Source organism: Rhinatrema bivittatum, chromosome 3 (genome assembly GCF_901001135.1).
Source record: "Rhinatrema bivittatum chromosome 3, aRhiBiv1.1, whole genome shotgun sequence".
Lineage (NCBI taxonomy): Eukaryota > Metazoa > Chordata > Amphibia > Gymnophiona > Rhinatrematidae > Rhinatrema > Rhinatrema bivittatum.
Genome location: NC_042617.1, coordinates 271,272,625 through 271,294,658, shown reverse-complemented (window position 1 = coordinate 271,294,658; position 22,034 = coordinate 271,272,625). Strand labels below are relative to the sequence as shown.

General features: G+C 43.2%; 1 protein-coding gene across 2 annotated transcripts in view; it reads left to right on the top strand.

The window, feature by feature from the left end:
• The window catches only part of NCKAP5L (NCK associated protein 5 like), a 127,991-nt gene extending 106,577 nt beyond the window's left edge, over positions 1–21,414 (top strand). Inside the window, exons 9-12 of one of the 2 annotated variants that reach the window (XM_029594618.1) lie at positions 4,552–4,630; positions 5,071–5,364; positions 11,313–11,455; positions 20,180–21,414. In XM_029594618.1, coding sequence (XP_029450478.1) covers positions 4,552–4,630; positions 5,071–5,364; positions 11,313–11,455; positions 20,180–20,404 — 741 coding nt within the window. In that variant the 3' untranslated portion in view covers positions 20,405–21,414. Of the gene's footprint in view, positions 1–4,548; positions 4,631–5,070; positions 5,365–11,312; positions 11,456–20,179 lie in introns of both variants that reach the window. The other variant, XM_029594616.1, reaches the window with a different exon arrangement.
• The last annotated feature ends 620 nt before the right edge of the window (positions 21,415–22,034 follow it).

Here is a 22,034-nt window from a genome sequence, read left to right as displayed (position 1 = left end):
TAGCGGCAGAGATTCAGCAGAGCCAGCAGGTGTCAGCCTGGCATGTGTTGAAGCTGTTGGGCCACATGGCTGCAACCGTCCATATCACTCCCTTGTCGCATTTATACATGCGCAGAACCAATGGACCCTGAGGTTGTAGTGGTGCCAGACCAGTCAGAGCCTCCAGGACTGCATTCGTCACCCCATCTCTCCAGGACTCATTGTCCTGGTGGCGGGTACTTTTAAATCTTGAGTGGGGAATCTCTTTTTGAAGTCCCCCTACCCAAATTGTCCTAACCACAGATGCGTCCATCCTGGGGTGGGGAGCCCATGTGGATGGGCTTAGTACCCAGGGTCTCTGGTCCACTCAGGAATGCTCTTATGAAATCAACTTCCTGGAGCTTTGGGCGATCAGGTACATGCTATAGGCTTTCAGAGATTGGCTGTCCAACAAAGTTGCCTTGATCCAAACCTATAACCAGGAAGCCATGTGATTTGTCGACAAGCAGGGAGGCATGGGATTGTACCTCCTGTGTCAGGAAGTGGTCCAGATCTGGTCATGGGTCCTATCCCACGGGATAGTGCTAAGGGCCATGTACCTGGCCGGTACAGAGAATGTGGTAGCAGACAGCATGAGTCAAGCCTTCAGACTCCATGAGTAATCCCTGGACCAGGGGGGTAGCGAATTGGATATTTCACCTCTGGGAGAGCCCAGATGTAGATCTGTTCACATCCCCTTGCAACAGGAAGGTGCCTCTGTTCTGCTCCCTGTATAGGTCAGATGGCAAACAGTCTAGGATGCCCTTGCCCATCACTGGGGCAAGGGTCCTCTGCATATTCTCCAATTCCCTTAGTGGTGAAGACTCTCTTGAAGCTTTGCGAGGCAAGGGGACTATGATCCTCATAGCCCCCCATTGGCCGAGACAGGTCTTGTTTCCACTCCTATGGGAGTTGTCCATCTGGAGACCGATCAGCCTCTGGACTTCCCCAGATCTTATCACGTAAGATCGACATCCCAACCCTCCAGGCCCTGTCTCTCCCAGCCTGGATGTTGCGAGGTTAATCCTACAACCACTCAATCTCTCTGAGGATGTGTCTCTGGTTCTGAAGCTTCTAGAAAGCTTTCCACTAGAAAGTCCTATGGACTGAAGTGGTGGAGGTTTTCTGTGTGGTATGAGCCGAAGGTCCTAGGTCTGTTCTCCTGCCCCACACAAAAATTGCCTGCTTACCTTCTACACCTATCTGAAGCTGGCTTAAAACCCAGCTCTATTAGGGTTCCTCTCAGTGCAATTGATGCATACCACCAAGGTTTAGATGGTACGCCCATTTATGTACAGCCTATAGTTGCACGATTCATGCGGGGCCTGCTTCAGTTGAAGCCTCCCCTAAGGCCTTCCGCTGTGCCTTGGGACCTCAGCGTGGTGTTAGCTCAGCTGATGAAAGCTCCTTTTGAGCCACTGCGCACCTGTGACCTGAAGTACGTGACCTGGAAGGTCATATTTTTGGTGACTATCACCTCAGCATGCAGGGTCAGCGAGCTCCAGGCCTTAGTGACTTATCCACCTTACACTAAGTTTTATCATGATAGGGTGTTCTTGCGTATGCATCCTAAGTTCCTGCCTAAGGAAGTGATAGACTTCCAACTTAACCAGTCCATCATCCTACCAACATTCTTTCCCAGGCCCCGTTCACACCAAGGTGAATGAGCACCTCACAGTTTGGACTGCAAGCGAGCCTTAGCCTTCTATTTGGAGCAGACAGAAGCCCATAGATAGTCCACCCAGCTTTTTATTTCTTTTGATAGGAATATGTTAGCTATTGCCATTGCCAAACAGACACTATCCAGTTGGCTAGCAGATTGCATCTCCTTCTGTTATGTCCAGGCTGGACTGCATCTTGGAGGGTCATGTCAAGGCTCATTCTGTCAGTGCCATGGCAGCATCGGTGGCCCACTCACGAGCAGTTCCCATGAAGGAGATCTGCAAGGCTGGAACGTGGAGTTCTCTCCACACATTCATATCTCACTATTGTCTGGATAGAGATAGCCGACGTGACAGTAAGTTCGGCCAGTCTATCCTTTGGAACCTGTTTGAGGTATAGAACCCAATTCTTCCGGCCTAGGGCCCATAGTTTGGGTTCAGGTTGTCTCCCCCTCTGTTACGAACAGCACCATTGCTGTGCCCATTGGCACCTGATTAGGGGTCTGTTGATCCCCTTTTTGTGTTGGGGAGCAGCCTTTAGCTAGGGATTCGCCCATGTGTGAGGACTACCATCCTGCTTGTCTTTGGAGAAAACAGAGTTGCTTACCTGTAACAGGTGTTCTCCGAGGACAGCAGGATGTTGGTCATCACGAAACCTGCCTGCCACCCCGCATGGTTGGGTTTCTCCTATGTTTTGTTTTAATTATAATTCTATGTTACAAGATTAGAGAGGGACCCTGCATGAACGCATGGTATAGGGCATGCTCAGAGCCGATGCTATAAAAAAAACGCGGAAAGCGGGCGCTGAAAAGTTAGCGCCCGCTTTCTTAACATGCACATGGTGCCAGCAAGGGGGGGGGGCATCATGCTATAAGCAAATTAGGGGGTCGCGCTAGCAAGGAGGCGCTAGGGTCACTTGCACGACCTTAGTGCCTCCTTGCTAACGCGATCCCGCAGATACTGGCAGTCTGTCAGTTATGAAAACCGACGCAGAGTTTATCGGTGTCTGTCTTCAATGCAGCCGGCTGAAGTTTTTTGTTATTTTTTTTTTTAACTATTAAAGAAGTACAGAAAGCAGTTTTTTCTGCTTTTCTGTATTTCTTTTCAATGCGCTCAGCTATTAACGCCTGCTCCAGGCAGGCGTTAATAGCTGAGCGATAAATGTGCGTCTGAGACACACATTTATTTTTTCACATTTGGAGTGAATGAGTAAAAGTCTCATTCACATGCATTTGCATGTGAAGAGCGCTATCTCGTTCACTCCGCGTTGGACGCACGTTAAATAGGCGCCAATCCCCTTATTGCATTAGGGGGTGGATTAGCGCCTATTTAACCCGTGTCTGACTGCACTCTATTGCATCGGCCCCTAAATGTGCCTAGAAACTTTGACATAAGTTTTCCACATCCGGGGCTCCATCTGATGATACCACTCATGTGTGAGGACTAACATCCTGCTGTCTTCGGAGAACATCTGTTACAGGTAAGCAACTCTGCTTTATCCAAAATTGAGGCTGTGAAACAGTATCTACCCTTATTGTCCACATAGCGACCATTTTGGCCATCAAAGTCCCATATGTGGAAGGGAATTATTGTTACCCAGATATCCATCTTATTTATTAACGCATCTAGGCTCTCCGTTCCTAACTGTTCGAAAACTATCTTGGCTCTGGGGTCTAAGTTTTTAAACTCCACCACCCCTCCCACTTTTTTTTTCCTTATAATTAAAACCAGAATTTTTTATTGCAATTTATTCAGCCAAAAGAGGCAGCATCACAACTATAATCTATAGTTCTCAAACAAAGGAATACTAAGGGCTGTGCTCTCCTTTTTTCCTAGTCCAGTCTTATTTTCACATGTTTTGTAAAATTTGTATTGCCTGCATTTAGTCCCATCCTATTAATGCAAAGAAAAAGCAACTGCATATATAGGGACCTTCATTTTCAGTTTTTATTTTTCCTGGGAGTTTCTCAATATTTATTACTACAGACAAAAACAGGAGAAAATCAGTAGGGGGAAAAAGACGACTTTTTTTTTTATTCCACTGATTTTTCTCCCATTTTTGTTCATTATAACAAGCACAGAAATTACCAGAAAAAAAAATATAAACTGTGAAGGAAGGGTCCCCATGTGTACATTAGATCTATAAATATCATTAAAGGTTTATTTGCCAAGAACTCAGCAAATTCATAACCCTAAGCAATTTGTTTTGCACATTGGAAGGCAAGACTATTACCATCTTTGAAACCATCTCTAGCAAGGTGGCTGAATTACAGTGATAGAGTTGTTTACAAGATAATTAACCTTGGTGTAGATTTGTAGTGTAAACCCTATTTTTGAGGTGTGCAGAGGGCAGGACTAAATGCTCAGTTTTCCCAAAAGTTACTAGTGGAGTGCCCTAGGAGTCTGTTTTTGGACCTGTGCTGTTTAATGCATTCATAAATGCCCTGGATAAGGGAATGATTAGTGAGGCGATCAAATCTGCAGATGGCAAAAAAAAAAAATTCTTCAAATTGTTAAAATGGCAACACGTTGTGAGGTACTGCAGAGGGACCTTGTGAGACTAGGAGAATAGGCATCTGAATGGCAGGTGAAATTTTAATGTAGAAAAGTGCAGTGTGATGCACATAGGAAAAAATAATCCCAACTAGAGGTACGCACTGCTGGATTCTGTAAGGGGAGTCACTACCCAGGAAAAGGACCTTGGAGTCTGTATGGACAATACTTTGTGCACCGAGCTGAGAATTTCAGTGATGGGTCAAAAAAGCAAATAGGGTAGGGAACAAATGGGAACGGGATTGAAACGGGAGAATCCAAAGACCCTGTTTGCATTGTGGTGTGACCTCTCTTCTAAAACCTTTTTCCTTGTTAGCAGAATAAAGATGTGGTGATGAGAGGGGAAGTGCCTTCTGATGAAAATCTTGTTGAATCTGTCACATCCCAGCATTTCCCAGGTAGGGACACTCTGCCAGCGAGGGTGGCTGTTGGACTGCCAGTGGTATACGTCCTGAGTTACTGTCTGAATCGTAATCTCTGCCAAACTGTACACTTAACACTGCCCAAAGTTATTTTGGAGCTGGGCTTGTGCTCTGCATGGAACTTCGGCAGGAAAAATGCGGTTGTTGATTCCCAGTCAGAAATAAAATGATATGACTTTCAAAGAATATGGTTTGGGGAAATTAACCAAGTGTGTGATCTGTTTCCTGGTTACTACTGTGGTGTTGAACTAGTTCTGGGATGTTGTTATATTAGTAGTGTTGGGCCCTCTCTCATCCCCCCCGCATCCCACTATGAAATGCAACTGCTATTTATATAGCCTTATTGCACTGACATGGAAAGATTTGTGCAGGAAGCTCCGCCCAGCAAAAGCAGCCTGTTTTTTTCCTCTTTCCAGCCTGTGGTTCCCTGACACGCACTCTGGATAGCGGCATGGGAACCTTCCCCCCTCCAGATTACTGCGGTGGGACTCCCAGTAAAAACGCGCCCAAGCTGAAACCCAGAGTGGAGCCGCCGTCTGCCGAGAAGCTTCCGGTGCTTCCCAAGGCCCCCTGGAAGGCTAGGACCTTGGAGAGGGAGGTGCCCAGTATGGAGGAAACGTTGACAGCGGGGCAGCATCAGAGCGTGCCGGCATTTCACGCGCTGCTGGCCAGTCCAGAGACCACTCTAGGGAGCAGAGTCCGCAAAGAAGGTTTGTATCCCTGCTAGAGGATTCTGGGTTGCGTTTTTTTTTATGTACTTATGTCTCGTGTGTGTGTGTGTGTTTAATAAATATTTTGGCCTGCTGCTGAACTAGATTTCTTCTGTGTTGTACAGCAGTGCGCACCCAGCTTATTCATTTCATGCTGTTAGATTTACAGTTAGCCCAAAGCAATGAACAGCATTCTCAGAAGAGAATCTAAGCATAAATGTCAGTCAGTAAAATTAATCGTGGCTATAAAGCCAGGATAAAATAATATATTTCATTTATTTGTGGGTGGTTTTTTTTTTTTTTTCAGTGAAATAAAATTAAAATAAATTTAAAGAAAATATGGTCTGCAGATCACCAAAGGAAATAAGAAAATAGAATGAAATCATTTGAATGTTATCAGAAGACATTGTTAGTCCTCAAACTTACCCACAGGAGGAAATGAAACGTAGGTGATATTAAGAAAAGGGGAAAGAAAAAAAAAAAAAGAAAAGCAAAGGAATCCAAGCACGATTCATCCTGGATACACGTAATTAGTTCTTCATGGGCAAGCAGGACAAAATTCAGCCACACCAAGTGGTTGACCGCCTCAGAGCTCAGAAAGAAGTGTTTATGGACATGGGTGAATAATATCCCATACACCAGCACCACACAAGCCGCCTCAGTCATTTTCCTTCTGCTGTCATACTAGAATGTATTTTCCTTTCTCTATACTGCCAGTGATTGGGTTTTTTTTTGTTTGTTTTTTTTTGCAGCTCTGTTCCTTTTTTTCTATTCTTTTTCTAATAGTTTTTTGGTGCTTGCTTTGTCAGGATTTAGGGCTGTCCATTTTTTTTCTTTTTGTATCTTCTCTTTCTTCTTAAGCCATGTCCGTCTATATGGCCAGTAATTTTGCTTTTAAGGTTGGCTTCTACCATTTTGCCTGGCACCAATGTGTCAGGTTCACTAGTCTCTAGTTTCCTGGATCCCTTTTCAAAAACTAGTGTTATGTTGGCCATCTTCCAATCTTCAGGTATTATGGCTGTTTTAAATGATTCATTACAGGTTGCCAGTAACAGGTTTGCAGTTTCATGTTTGAGTTCTTTCAGAACTCGGGGGTGGATTGTATCCTAGTCCTGGCAGTTTATTACCGTTTGTCAATTTGATCTATTATATCTTCCATTATCACACAAATTTGCTTTTAGTTGCTCAGAATCACCACCACCAAATAATGTTTCCAGCATTGCTATATTCCCAATATCCCCCTCAGTAAAGACCAAGGCGGAAAATTCATTCAGTTTTTCTGTTTCCTTGTTCTTCCAGAAAACCCTGTAACCCCTTGGTCATGTAGTGGACCAAACAGTTCTCTCAAGGCTTTTTGCTTCAAATGTACTTGCGAGAGGTTTTTGTTTGTTTTTTCCCTCTGTGGCTAGTGTCTCAAATTCTTTCTTAATAATACACGATATCACCTCCTATTTAAGTCAACTCGTACAGCAAGTGTATCAAATCATTGATTAATCTATATGAATCCAATTTAAACTAGAAAAACATTTTTAAATGGAGAAAATCTTTAAGGAAAGAAGAGGAAGGTTTCATATAAGTTCATATGTCACCACATCCAATGGTGTATGTGATTCTAATCATAAACCGACCTCCTCCCGCCAGTGTTTTTTGTATATTTATGTTTTAGCGTGAAATATATTAAAATATATTTTTATTTATATAACTATAATGTTTAAAATCGCTTGTTGTGTTGAATCAAGAATATCTTCTAATTATAGCCATTAACTGCCTTAATATATTTCATGCTAAAACATAAATATACAAAAAACACTGGCGGGAGGAGGTCTGTTTATGATTAGAATTACATACACCATTGGATGTGGTGACATATGAACTTATAGGAAACCTTCCTCTTCTTTCCTTAAAGATTTTCTCCATTTAAAAAAAATTTTTCTAGTTTAAATTGGATTCATATAGATTAATCAATGATTTGATACACTTGCTGTACGAGTTGATTTATATCAACACATTGAAGATTTGAAAACTTAAATAGGAGGTGATATAGTGTATTATTGAGATTGAGTATTTATATCCCTCTATAAAATATAGATAGTGCATCGTTGTTTGGTTTCAAATTCTTTCTTGGCATGTCTTCGCTCTTGCCTGTTTTCCTCATTTGGCTCTGGTTTCCATTTTGTTGAAAGATGCCCTTCTGTATTTAACTGCCTCTTTTTTAAATCGCCATTAAACCATGCTGGCAGTTGTTTGGTCTTCGTTGACCTTTTTTAATGGATAGAATACATTTTATCTGGGCTTCCAAGATATTTTTAAACAATGTCCACACCTCATGCAAACTTAACCTTTAAAACTATTCCTTTTTATTTATTTTTTCCTAACTTATTTCCTCATTCTATCATGGTCTCCCTTTTAAAGTTATATGCTACTGCAGTAGTTCTACTTAATGTTCTCCAGCTAGTGGTTGTCAAATTTGATTGCATTCTCCTTGCTATTGCTAAATGACCCCACCACTGTTACCCTTTGCACCGGGTCGTGCGTTCCACTGAGGACTCAATCTAAAGCAGCTGCCCTTCTCATTGGTTCTAGGACCAGCTGCTCCATGAAGCAGTCATTTATGGTATCTAGAAACTTAATCTCTCTGGCATGACCTGAAGAGTATTGACCCAAACAGTACCAGGGTTATTGAAGTATCCCATTATTGCTTTGCCAAATGTGCCTTTCTAATTTCTGCTAGCATACACACTCTTACTCTTTACACGTGGGAATTTCTATCCATAAGGATGCCACAGTGCATTTTGGTTCAGGCAGGACTTTTATTTTGCTTGACTCTATGCCATCCTTTGCCTATAGAATCACCCTGCCATTGGTTATCCTTCCTTCACCACATAGCTGAGATTCCTATTATGTCTACAGTGCCTTGTAAAAGTCTTTGAACCCTTGTACATTTTTTTCACATTCACCTGTCTATTACAAATCAAAATACAAAATGTTTTGATTGCATAAGTCTTCACATCTTTTATTATAGTAAACCCAAAATAGCTCCTGTTCAAAAATTGCCTTAAGACCTATAAGTTAAATAGAGCCCATCTGTGCCCAGTCACTGATGTGGATGAAGAATCAAGTTGTTTCTATTGTATGAAGTAAATTTAAAGCAAAGGCCAAAACATGCCAGAAAGGAGATGTCAAGAGAACTCTGGGATAACATTGTTCAAAGGTACAGACTGGGGGAAGGCTATAAGAATTTGTGTGTTTGAATATCTCTTGGGACACTGTCAGGTCCATCATTGCAAAGCGGAAACAGTTTTATACCACAAAGACACTGCCATGATCTGGCCATCCCTCCAAAGTCAGTAGCCGTGGGTTAAGGAAACCTACAGTGGAAGGCCACTGTGAGACCAGAGATTACTTTAAAGGAACTACAGGGTCTCGGGCTGAGTCAGGGGAAAATGTTAACTATTCAGCTACTTCAAGATTACGCCTCAAACATGGCATGTATGGGAGGGTGGCAAGAAGGAAGCCACTGATGAAGAAAAGCCAAATAATAAGCTGCATAGCATTTGCAAATAAACACTTGGGGGTTACTGAATGTGGGAGAAGATTTTGTGAGCTGATGAGACCAAAGTGGAACTTTTTTGACTCCATGCTAAGCAATGTGTGATGTAAAACACACACACAGCTCGTCACCCTGATCACACCGTCCCTGCAGTAAAACATAGTGGTGGCAGCGTTATGTTGTGAGGATGCTTTGCAGCAGCAGGGACAGAGAATCGAGGAGTGGAAGAAGCTATAGACCTGAGATTGAGGAGAAGATTCACCTTTCAGCAAGACAATGATCCTAAACACAAAGCAGAAGCAATGATAGTGTGGCTCAGCAAGAAGAAAGTGAATGTCATCAAGTGGCCCATTCCAAGTCCAGTAGATCATCTATGGCAAACCCTTAAGTTGTGGACCTTTGTGTTAACAAGCAAAGGAGTCCCATCCATGATGAGCTGTATGCCTTGGCCTGGGGCATCTCTTCCCTACCTGTAGAATTTCTGGTTTGCTAGTATTCACATGCAAACATTCGTAAGCATTTAGATGTAGTTGGTTCAAAGTGTAATCTGAATGTTAATTGTTGTATGGATTTGTTTTTTTCGGTCCTCTCTCCAACTCCCTTTTTAATTCTCTCATGCTGTTTTCCTTTATCTCCTGTCATAAGTACATAAGAACATTAAAAAGTAGCTATAGTGGGTCAGACCTGGGGTCCATCAAGCCCAGCATCCTGTTTCCAATCCAGGTTACAAGTACCTGGCAAGTACCCAAAACATTAAGTAGACCCCATGCTACTAATGCCAGTAATAACAGTGGCTATTCCCTAAGTCAACTTGATTAATAGCAGCTAATGGACTTCTCCAAAAACGTATCCAACCTTTTTTTAAACCCAACTACACTAACTACGCTAACCACATCTGGCAACAAATTCCAGAGCTTAATTGTGCGTTGAGTGAAATAATTTTCTATAATTTTGTTTTAAATGTACTACTTGCTCAAATCATGGAGTGACCCGTAGTCCTTCTATTATCCAAAAGAGTAAATAACTGATTCACATTGACCCGTTCTAGACCTCTCATGATTTTAAAACACCTCTATCATGTCCCCTATCAGCTTCCTCTTCTCCAAGCTGAACAGTCCTAACCTCTTTAGTCTTTCCTCAGAGGGGAGCTCTTCCATTCCCTTTATCATTTTGGTCGCCCTTCTCTGTACCTTCTCCAGTGCAACTATATCTTTTTTGAGATGCGGTGACCAGAATTGTACACAGTATTCAAGGTGCGGTTTCACCATGGAGCGATACAGAGGCATTATGATATTTTCCGTTTTATTCACCATTCCCTTCCTAATAATTCCTAACATTCTGTTTGCTTTTTTGACTGCTGCAGCACACTGAACAGACGATTTCAATATGTTATCCACTATGATGCCCAGATCTCTTTCTTGGGTGATAGCACCTAATATGGAACCTAACATTGTGTAACTATAGCATGGGTTATTTTTCCCTATATGCATCACCTTACACTTGTCCACATTAAATTTCATCTGCCATTTGGATGCCCAATCTTCCAGTCTTGCAAGGTACTCCTGCAATTTATCACAATCTGCTTGTGATTTAACTATTCTGAATAATTTTGTAACTTATTACCTCACTCATCATATTATTTTCCAAATCATTTATAAATATATTGAAACGCACTGGTGCAAGTACAGATCTCTGAGGCAATCCACTGTTTACCTTTTCCCACTCTGAAAATGGACCATTTAATCCTACTCTGTTTCCTGTCTTTTAACCAGTTTGTAATCCACAAAAGGACATTGCCTCCTATCCCATGATTTTTTAGTTTTCTTAGAAGCCTCTCATGAGGGACTTTGTCAAACGCCTTCTGAAAATCCAAGTACACCACATCTACCGGTTCACCTTTATCCACATGTTTATTAACCCCACTCAAAAAAGTGAAGCAGATTTGTGAGGCAAGATTTCCCTTGGGTAAATCCATGTTGAGTGTGTCCCATTAAACCATGTCTTTCTATCTGCTCTACGATTTTGATCTTGAGAATAGTTTCCACTATTTTTCCTGGCACTGAAGTCAGGCACACCAGTCTGTAGTTTCCCAGATCACCCCTGGAGCCCTTTTTAAATATTGGGGTTACATTGGCCACCCTCCAGTCTTCGGGTACAATGGATGATTTTAATGACAGGTTACAAATTTTAACTAATTGATCTGAAATTAAATTTTTGAGTTATTTCAGAAGCATAGGATGCAGATCATCAGTCCCTCTCTTTCTCATCTTTTTCTCTTTCCCTGTGTTTTCTGTTTCTTGCCCCACCCTTCACATTATGGAAGCTCCTGAGATGAGTGTCTGCCGTGTATGCTGTGAGTTTGCCATTAACAATTTAACTGCTTGTATTTGTGAGACAGACTGCAGCAGAAATCCCGCACAACCCAAGCGCATCCAGCACAGCAACAACTGGACTTTCCCCAACCTGAAGGCCTCAGCCGGTTCCCCGGATGCGTTCTTGTCCAGCACTAGAGACGTGGAGGTGCTGCACAGCTCTCTGGGGGTAAGAGCGTAGCACAGCGGATGGGTGGGACAGCGGGATACTTCCTGGAAAATGACACACTATATCGATACAGTGAGCTTAAAGGGAGATGGCAGCACGCTTTTTCTGAAAAACATTACTGTAAATGAACACTTATTGTAGGAGCTTGAGTTTTGGAAGCCACATCTTTATTTTAAACTTTTTTTTTTTTTAATTGCAAATGTTTTAGTGTAACAAAACAGAGTATGGCTGGTATCATACATATGATACATTTGTTTATTTGAAAATTATATTAATGTAAACATTTTATTGAATATGTAATAGTAAATGCAATAGATGAATAAAATGTTTGATAGGACTGGCATAAATAAACTTTCTAAGGAAAGCTAGATCTACTGAGTGGCAACAGTGGCTACAGAAAAGAATAGAGCAGGAATCCCCAAACCTTTCAAGAGCAGGCCCACACAGGACACTTCAAATCACATTTGACGAGAAGTCATGGCAGCGATTGCCCAGGTTAGCTTTACACTCAACTACTACCAATCCACCACAGTGGGGGCAATTATAACATCAATCCCATCAACTAACCCACACTCAAAAATGTTTACTATTTTTCTTTTGTTTATAACTTGTTTCAATTTCCAATTTTTTCTTATAATTAACTGAATTAATCTCACTTGTATATCGTACTCAAGCATTTACAAAAATTTGAAAAAATGTATAAAAGATGTAAAATGATGCTTCATAGAACTCAGGGACACTATCCAGTGAACCTTACTTGGTTTCTTGTTTAATCATCAGCACCACCATCCACCCTATAATCCTTTAATTATTTTTTCAACTATTTTTCAAAATTTAAAATCTTTTTTTTATGTTTATATTTAAGAAACTTCCTTGATACAAGTGTGACCAAACAGTTTAGAACAGAGAAACTCAGGTCGCCCACTCGTCATTCAAAAAATGGAGCCACCTTTAAATGTCACTTACACACCGCTAAGGATTACACCGAAGCCTGAGGGTTTGAATTTGAGATAAGTGACATTTAAAGCCGGCTCCGTTTTTTGAATGACGAGTGGGCGACCTGAGTTTCTCTGTTCTAAACTGTTTGGTCACACTTGTATCAAGGAAGTTTCTTGAATATAAACATAAAAAAAAAGCTTTTAAATTTTGAAAAATAGTTGAATAACAGAAAAGTTTTTTGAAAAAATAATTAAAGGATTATAGGGTGGATGGTGGTGCTGATGATTAAACAAGAAACCAAGTAAGGTTCACTGGATAGTGTCCCTGAGTTCTATGAAGCATCACTTTACATCTTTTATACATTTTTTTCAAATTTTTGTAAATGCTTGAATAGGATATACAAGTGAGATTAATTCAGTTAATTATAAGAAAAAAATTGGAAATTGAAACAAGTTATAAACAATAGAAAAATAGTAAACATTTTTGAGTGTGGGTTGGTTGATGGGATTGATTCAGGTTAGCTTTACAGCAGGCCTCGCTTAGAGGTTCCAGACAATATTCCTCACTTAAATACTGTAGTAGGTGACGTTCATGATCTGCAGCTTGGTTTTCCTCTGTGGACTAGAGCAGATAAATGTTTACTACATTGTGCTGAGCAACGCTGGAGAAAATGGAAGAATGCTGAAAATAAGAGTTCATTATAACTCCTATCTCTATGAAATTGCCTTACTATTTGAATGAGCAAAAAAAAAAAAAATTACGCTACCCGTATTAAAACTGCATTAGCAGGCCAAATGAATTGTTTTTGGACTGTTAACTCACTATTGGGAGAAGCCTCCTCAGATTCTCCCCCCCCCCCCCATTAGCTATGAGAGTTTTTAAAAATAAAACATGGATAATATCTGCGCCACTTTCTCAGCTGAAGTTGTTTTGGACGTGCTTCCAGTTGATCCTGATCTGGATGGCTGCAATTGTTTTGCAGTGGTCACTGATTCTGTGTCCTGTTTTATGCCTGTGCCCCTGTAATAATGAAGGCCCCCATACAGACACAGCAACTTTCCTTACGAGGATCATCAATGCCTCTTCTGGATGGTGTTATGCCTACTCCTCCTCAAACAAGCTGCTGTCTATCCTATCCTGAAGAAGGTATAGTTTGATCCCACTATTCCCTCTATTGTCCCATTTTTATCTTTGCCGTTTGTTGCAAATTTGAGAAGGCAGTCTTGAAACAACTGCAAGAATCTAGACACCAACCATACTGCAGATCGTTTCCAATTTCAATTCCACGCCAGGCACAATACTGAGAGACCATGTCTTTCAACATGGTTTTGATGCAGGCACTAAACACATCCCAGTATTTCTTGACATCTCAGCATACGTATCTTTGATACGCTTGATTATCGTATTTTACAAGTGCAATGTGAAAGCACGGGCATTTCTTTTTTTTTTTTGAATTTGACAATTTTTATTCACAATATGTAACAAACAGCAGCTTGAATAAGCAACAGTGAAAAGTCCGAAACATCAGATTGAATCAGTCCCCCTAGCAACCCTGAACCATAACCACCCTCCCCCCTCCCCCCTCCCCACCCCCTCCCCATGACAGAGTGACATAGCCGTTAGACACTGTCCATCCACCCCCACAGGTACGCAGAAGGAGCAAAAAAGAAACAAGAAACACACACAGCCACAGTTTAGTTATTAGAATAACAAAACATCAGAGATGACTCAGAGTACCTCAGATAATACCCAGATAGCGGTAAGAAAGGTTTGTGTCCTAAAATGCCTACACCTTAGAAAGATCGACCCAGCTGGTTAGTGCAACATCCTCCCAATGCCAGATCCAACCGAGTGCTAGCTATCCCAATCCCAAGGCAGCCACAAAGGGTTTCCAAGAAGAGTTAAAGGCAGCCAGACGGCGATACCGTACTGCAGTCAAATGAGCCAGGTGATAATATGAAGAGAATTTCGCTTTAACCTCCTTAAGCGATGGAACCCTCCCAGATTTCCAGTTGGCCGCTATGAGACTACGAGTAGCAATAAACAGTTGCATACATGCTCGGTGGAACTTCTCAGGCACCATGGAGGGGAAATCGTGTAATAGGGCCACCCGAGCACTAGGGTCAATATTCAATGCTAATAAATTACCCAGCCAGTCGAAAACTGCCTTCCATAAAGAGGCAACTGTCGGACAGTGCCACCAAATATGTAAGTACGTACCCACCGCACCACAACCACGCCAACATTCATCGCCCATAAGGGGGAAGAATCTATGTAATTTGGCCGGAGTATGGTACCACCGGTATACCATTTTGAAGCAGTTTTCCTGGAGCCTGGCGGAAATCGAGCATTTTCTGGCCCGTGTCAAGAGGACACTCCAAGTCTGCGGCCCCAGCTGCATATGCAAATCAGTCTCCCATTGCTTGACAAATGTACACTGTTCCAAGCCATAAGGGAAAAAAAGCTGATAAAGCTTGGAGATGATCCCCTTCAGGAAATCACAGCTTAGAAAATAAGACTCAAAGATAGACCTACCTGGTCTGAGTGAGCCTGTACGTTGCAAAGTGCGTATAAAATGGGTAATTTGAGCATAAGCTAAAAAACTTAAAGTAGGGAGACCATATTTAAGAGCTAGATGCGCCGCAGACTGTAAGGACCCTTGAGAAATGAAGTGCCCTATGGTAAAAATCCCCTTCTCCCCGCCATGCGTGAAAGAGAGGGGAGGTATGGCCAGGAACAAACCGGTCATTAAAAGCCAGGGATGATTGATAGAAATAAGGGAAGTCACCTAGGAGCTGTTTGCGGGTCTGCCCCCATAGCCGCAGTGTAGTCTCCAGAGCCCAAGGGATGCATGATACGGGTCTCCAGACATCTCGCGGGAGCCATGGCATGGCTACGATGGCCATCTGCCCTACCATATCCTGTTCAAGTTGAGCCCATTGTTTAGGAAATGTGGTACGGTTAAGGTCTAGGAGAGCTCGAAGTTGAGCCGCCCGGTAATACCTCGTTAGGCAAGGGATCCCCAGGCCCCCTTGTTGCCTTGGCAGAAATAGAAGAGCACGAGGTAACCTGGGTGGCCGCCGGCGCCAGATAAAATCAAAAATCCTGCGTTGCCAATTACGGAGAATAGCGGCAGGAATGTATACTGGTAGGGAGGAAAATAAGTACAGAAACTTTGGCAAAATACTCATTTTAACAACGGCAATTCTGCCCAGCCACGAGTACGGGCCCCTATTCCAGCGGCTCATGTCAGTGGTAATCTTGTCAACCAGGGGCACATAGTTGATCTGAAATAAATCTGACAATTGGGAAGATATTCGCACCCCCAGGTATTTAATATGAGATTTCGCCCACTTAAAAGGAAAAAGGTCCTTTATTCGCTGCACCATCTCTGTGTCTAAGTTGATATTAAGAGCTCCGATTTATCGAGATTGACCCGTAAACCCGACACACCACTGAAAGCCTCCAATTCCCGCCTAACCCCCGTCAGAGATGACAGTGGATCAGTTAGAAAAAGCAAAACATCATCCGCAAATAAGGACAGTTTATACCTGTGGTCCCCCACTTCTAGACCCTGTATCTCCAAAGACTCACGGATTTTAACAGTGAAGGGTTCCAGATAAAGGGCAAACAATAATGGCGAGAGTGGACAACCCTGTCTGGTGCCTCTACCGATATCAAAGGGAGGTCCGTAACCATTGTTTACCTTAACCCTCGCTTGGGGGTGGGAATAAAGCCGCTGAAGCCACTGGAGGAAAAAAGGACCAAAGGCCATTTTTTGCAAGGTAGAAAATAAAAAGGGCCAATGTACCAAATCAAATGCCTTTTCGGCATCTAATGAAAGTAATGCTGCAGGTATCTTGGTCCTGTGTGCCCACCACAGCAAGTCTAGAAACTTTACGAATATTATCAGCGGCCATGCGATGAGGCACGAAGCCCACCTGGTCACTGTGTACAAGGGAGGGGAGGAATCTATTGAGTCGAAGGGCCAGAATCCGGGCTAGGATTTTGAGATCCACATTAATTAATGATATGGGCCTATAAGATGAGCACTGTGTCGGATCACGGCCCGGCTTCGGTAAAACTGTAATACCCGCCACATTAGCTTGAGGTGCAAGTTCACCCTCCTCACGTAAACTGTTAAAAAATTTCGTTAAAGGCCCAGTGATAGTGAGAGCACACTTCTTATAATAGACACCTGAAAAACCATCTAGACCAGGCGCCTTGCCCGGCTTGAGGGACTTAATTACTAATGAAACCTCCTCCTCCCTTATGGGGGCCTCTAAAGCTTGCTGTTGGTCCGCGTTAAGGCTCGGTAGCGTGACCGTATGTAGGTATTGGCTAATGTGGTCCAGGCTTATCTCGCCGTTCGGCTGATACAGTTGGCCATAAAAGCTCGTGAAAGCTTCCCGAATGCCCTTAGAGGCAGTTAGCATGGCGCCCCTAGAATCCTTAACTTTGGCTATGTTGTTACGAGCCATTTTGGCTTTTAGGCTGCGAGCCAGCAATCGCCCAGCTTTATCACCTCCCTCGTAATAAGCCTGCTTTGTGATCTCCAGGGTATGGAGGAGCTGGGCATTGTCAAGCTTATAGAGCTCCGACTTGACAGCCAGCAGTTTTTGATAACACCTGGAGGAGAAAGTCCTCATATGTTCTTGGGAGAGGAAACTAATTTTGTGCAGCAAATCCTCTCTAGCTTGTTGCCGCTGACGTTTGCAGGTTGCCGCTCTGGAGAGCAACAGCCCTCGAGCAAACGCCTTAGAACAGTCCCAAATTATGCCAGGATTAACCTCTGGGGTGGCATTAAGCTGGAAATACTCAGAGAGTTGTGCTTCCAGCTGCTGAACATAGGTGGGGTCTGCCAGGAGCGATTCATTAAGTCTCCAGAAACAATCCCCCCGGTCTTCATTGGTTATGTCTATGTCCAGAAACACAGGTGCATGATCTGACCAGGAAATAGTGTCATAGTCGGTTTTAATAACCTTGTTGCCCAGCTGTTTGTCTACTAGGAAATAATCTATTCTAGAGTAGCTGTTGTGCGGAGGAGAATAATAGGAATAGGATCTTGACTGGGGGTGACGAACCCTCCATATATCAATTAGAGACCAATCCTCCATCAATGCTTTCAATTTCTTTCGAGTAGCGTGGGGCGTATAAGAGCGGGCCGTTGAGGAATCTAATCCCTGTTGCAGTGTAATGTTAAAGTCTCCGCCAATGATAATAGAACCCTCAGCTTGAGTTGCCAGTAGCTCCTGTATTTCTTTCAAAAAGGGCCCATGTGCCGTATTTGGGGCATAGATATTTACCAGAGAATATACCTGGGAGCCTAACTTAAGCTTTAATAATAGATAACGGCCGTTGGGGTCGGCGACATGGGATAAGTATTCATAAACCAATGAAGCCGAAAGCATTATCCCCGTCCCTGTGTATTTAGCACCCCTGGGACATCCCGCATGATACACGGCTGGGAAAGATTTATGTTCCAATAAATGACTGTGATGGTTCCGCAAGTGGGTTTCCTGCACATAGACGATATCCGCCTTTTGGCGTTGTAATTCCTGCTTGAGTAGGAGTCGCTTCCTATAGGTGTTTAACCCCTTCACATTAATTGTGACTAATCTAACCATAAGGTATATTGCAGATACATAGAACCGCACATAAAGGTACTCTGACTAACCTTACCATAAGATAATAGGGTGAGAATAAGGTGACTGTACTGTGAATGCTCTGAGCTTCTGTTGGGGATCGGAATGAGCCGTGTACCTGTAAGCACATAGAGAGAAACCCTGTCCCTAGTGGGTATGTGACAAAGAGCATCCGCTGATTGGCACGCGGACCTCTACCCAGGGGGTACCAAAAAACAACGCCGGAGGCCAACTCCCAGCCCCCCCCCCCCCCAAAGCTCTGCGCAGAAAAGCGAGACAATTTAAGAAGAAACAGTAATAAACATGCTGAACTGCTATCTGGATATAGGAGCCCATGGTTATAGGGAATAAGAACAATTGCTAGCGCAATAAAAATGAACACAGTTCAAAGGCCCACAATCTGAAAAAAGGGAGCCAAAAACCAGCTAAACAGGTAAAAAACCATTTAGCAAAAACCAGGAGCAACAATAGTCCAACAGTCCCCCACAAACCATTCATCCGTGCTCAGAAGGTTGCTTGTTGACTGGAGTGGATTGTCTCCTCAGTCGTCCCCTGCCAGCTCCCGGTCGGCGCCATCTTGGGGTCGCATCTGGGAAATTCAGCTTGGCTGCAGGGGCTGCAGTAGGAAACGAGTGATCCAGGCCTGCCTCTTTAAAGTGGTGCGCCGCATCCGCCATAGATTTAATTCTATAGGAGATCCCATTATGCTGAAATAAGAGGGCAAAAGGAAATGCCCAGCGATACCTGATTTCTGCTTTGCGCAATACCGCCGTGGCTTCTCGGAGCTGAAATCGCTTCTGTAGCGTAGAAGGCGCCAGGTCGTTAAAGAATGCAACAGCACAGCCTTGCCAGGTCCAGTCGGGGTGAGCCCGTGCCAGCGAGACAACCTCCTCTTTCTGTTGATAATTTAAAAATTTGAGCACGATGTCCCGCGGCTGGTTATCCCGTCTTTGGCCTAAGGCCCGATGCGCGCGCTCAAGCACGATATTGGGCTCCGACTGCGATACCGCCAGGGGAGATTTATGCTCCGAAATGAGGGCTGTGCAAATGGCCGCCGCCGTATGCATGCAGTCCAGGAACAAATCCGTTTCCGGCACGCCACGAATGCGAAGATTAGAGCGCCTTGCTCGATTCTCCAGATCCTCGATTTTTTCCTGAAGCGAGTCCACGGTGAGTGATGTCTGTTGTGTATGTCCATTGAGCGATTCCAAATTAGCACTGTGGCCGTCCATCCTCGTGTCCATTTCGTCCACACGGCGTCCAAGAGAGTTGAAATCTTCCCTCAAATCGGCCATGCTAGCTAGAAGATCCGCCTTATAATTTTTCAGATCCGATCTAATTTCACAGAACCAGGATCTGATTTCGGATCGAGTGGGGATATCCGGGTGCAGGCCCCCCATTGCCCGATCGTTCATGCCTTCAGAGCCGGTATCCATCACGGCCGTCTCCTCTAATTCTTCCCCCTGCTGCAGGCCTTGCTCACCTCCCTCCTCCGGAGGTAAGTCATCGACAACTTTACTGAAAGAGAAGCGCTTTAAATCGGCTGTTCTCTTTTTCGCAGTCTGTTTAGCCGAATCTGCCATAAGTCCCGTGGGTCGCAAGATCGAAACCTGCCCAGATAGAGTCTAATTGAAGCCAAATGAAGAGCTTTAGGAGGGAGCGCAGTCTTTATGCGGCCATCTTGCAGCGCTGCTCAGTAGCGCCCCCAGCACGGGCATTTCTGATGTTCTCCTGAGGTGGTTCACTTCTTATTTTCAGGACTGTTGGAAACATTGTATTTCACATCAAGTACATCCAAAAGATTCAGGCCTGAGCACCTTAGAATTCGAGTAGGTCTATAAATCTTCAAAAGCCCAACTGAAGGACTCTGGTGCTGTCAGCTTATTCTAAATTTAGCATTGTTCTTCATTATGAAAATGCTGTGGTTCATTAGAGCTGGATTAAACATGGCTGTGTATGGGCTTGGATCTGGAATGATTATGGTAGCCCTAACCATTTTTTGCCCAGCACAATAATTTTCCAGATTAAAAAAAATCAGTAAAATAAAAGGGGCAGATAGTGATGGGAGCAGAACAAACCTTTTGTTCTGTAGCTGAAACCTCTCTAACTGTTTTTTGTGTTTTTGTTTTTCCCCCATCAGAGCACTAAAGGAAGTCCATCAGAGGTGAAGAGGTCCAGTGACCTGTTGCACTTACCCCACCATTTCCCCGGCAGCAGGACCCCCAGCACATCCGATGTCGGGGAAGAGGGAGGCACCGACGTGAGGTCCGCAGACACGGGACAGGGACAAGCTGGGTTGGAGAACTCTGAATCCTTAAGCGACTCTCTGTATGACAGTCTCTCATCTTGTGGGAGCCAAGGCTAATGCGCCTCGGCTGTTTCTCTCCTGAAACTTTGGACGCCGCATCCCAGACCTTGTCACTATCAAAGGCCCCGCCGTCTATGGTTCAGGGATGAAAACCGAAGACCTGGTCCATGTAATGCTGTGGCTGTTGGGGGGACCTTTTGCCTTGGCAGCATCTGTTCCTCCTCTGAGGGGGTCTTATTGAATATCAAGATGAGGATAGCATTGGCATTTAACACCGATCAGAGTAAGTCGTCCTGTAAAGAAACAGGTGGAAGTATGTTTCCGTTCCATAGGCTAACCTTTTTCATTTTTAAATTTCACTATTTTTTTTTTAAACAGTGCGGTATCAGTTTCGCAGGCTTGTTGATGATATTGGCAATACCGCACCAGGCATGTGATAGCACTTGATTTACTGCCGGTGGGATGACGGTGAGATTTATTCCTCTCGGCAAGAGATTTCTCAGTGGAAAGGCTCCTGGTTGAAACACAGCCGAGAAATCTGCTCTAACTGCTGGACTCCAGTCAAACCTCAGAGGCCAACGCTGGTGGGATGCTCTGTCAGAGCCAGCTGTTCCTTGCCTGCCTCTTTCACTAGGGACAGGATGTGCTGTGGGCACCAGCCTGCCTCTCCCTTACCCGGTGCTGTTCCCCATAAGGAATTATTTTGCATTTACCTCAGGCCTTTTCTGCCTCCTTTCCCAGAGGTGGTGGAGGATTTGAATGGATTTATCTTCTGTCTCTTAGGTGCCACTTGTCTGTGGCCCGAGATCCGATTTTGTTGCACACAAGCACTGCGGCTCTGTCACTTGGGTGCTAGTGGTGAGGATCTCTGTCCTCCTGAGGCTCTTTGTATGGTGCTATCTGAAACACACAGCTTCGTTTATAAACTGTTTTTCTCCTATTTTGTGCCTATGGAAAAAAGCTGTTCATAAATCTGGCCAAGACTTTAAGCTTTTAAACTCTTAAATTTGTTTGTATTTGTTTTTACGGATGCTCTTTTTTTTTTTTATTTATCTAAGTTATTGTGAAACCACCAGTTGTCTTTTTTTTTTTTTTTCCCTTTTAAACAGGAATTAAAGTGAACTCCATATTAAACCGCATCTTTTCTGTAGTTATGTAACATTTGCAATGAATCTGCCTCCAATTTAAATTGTGGATTTCACATTTTAATATTTGTGATAAGTAATGTAGGAATTCCAAACACACAGTAAGGATGAAGAGTAGAATTCAAGTCACGTTCTCTCAGTTGAAGCAGCAACATCACAGAATAAAATACTAATGTCTGAGACAAGAGACAATAATTCATCTTCAAATCAAATTAGATCTTTGGATATAGTAGCTTATGCCATGTGTTCCTTACTTTATATCAGAAATAACTTAAAGGAATTGTTAGTGCTGTTGTTATTCTTAAGGGTTCAACTTTTTTTTTTTTAATTGTTGGTTGTCTAAAATGTAAATTCACACAATGAATATAAAGAGAAATAGATTGTCAATGAAATAGTCCCAGTTTAGTCCTACAATGATCAACAATTCAACAGAATCATATAACAATGGTAAATAAATTTTAAATAAACCAATCAAACCAAAGGAAGAAGTCAGATGAGTAAAAACTTAGAGATAATACCGGTACTCCAGAAGGCTGTATTCC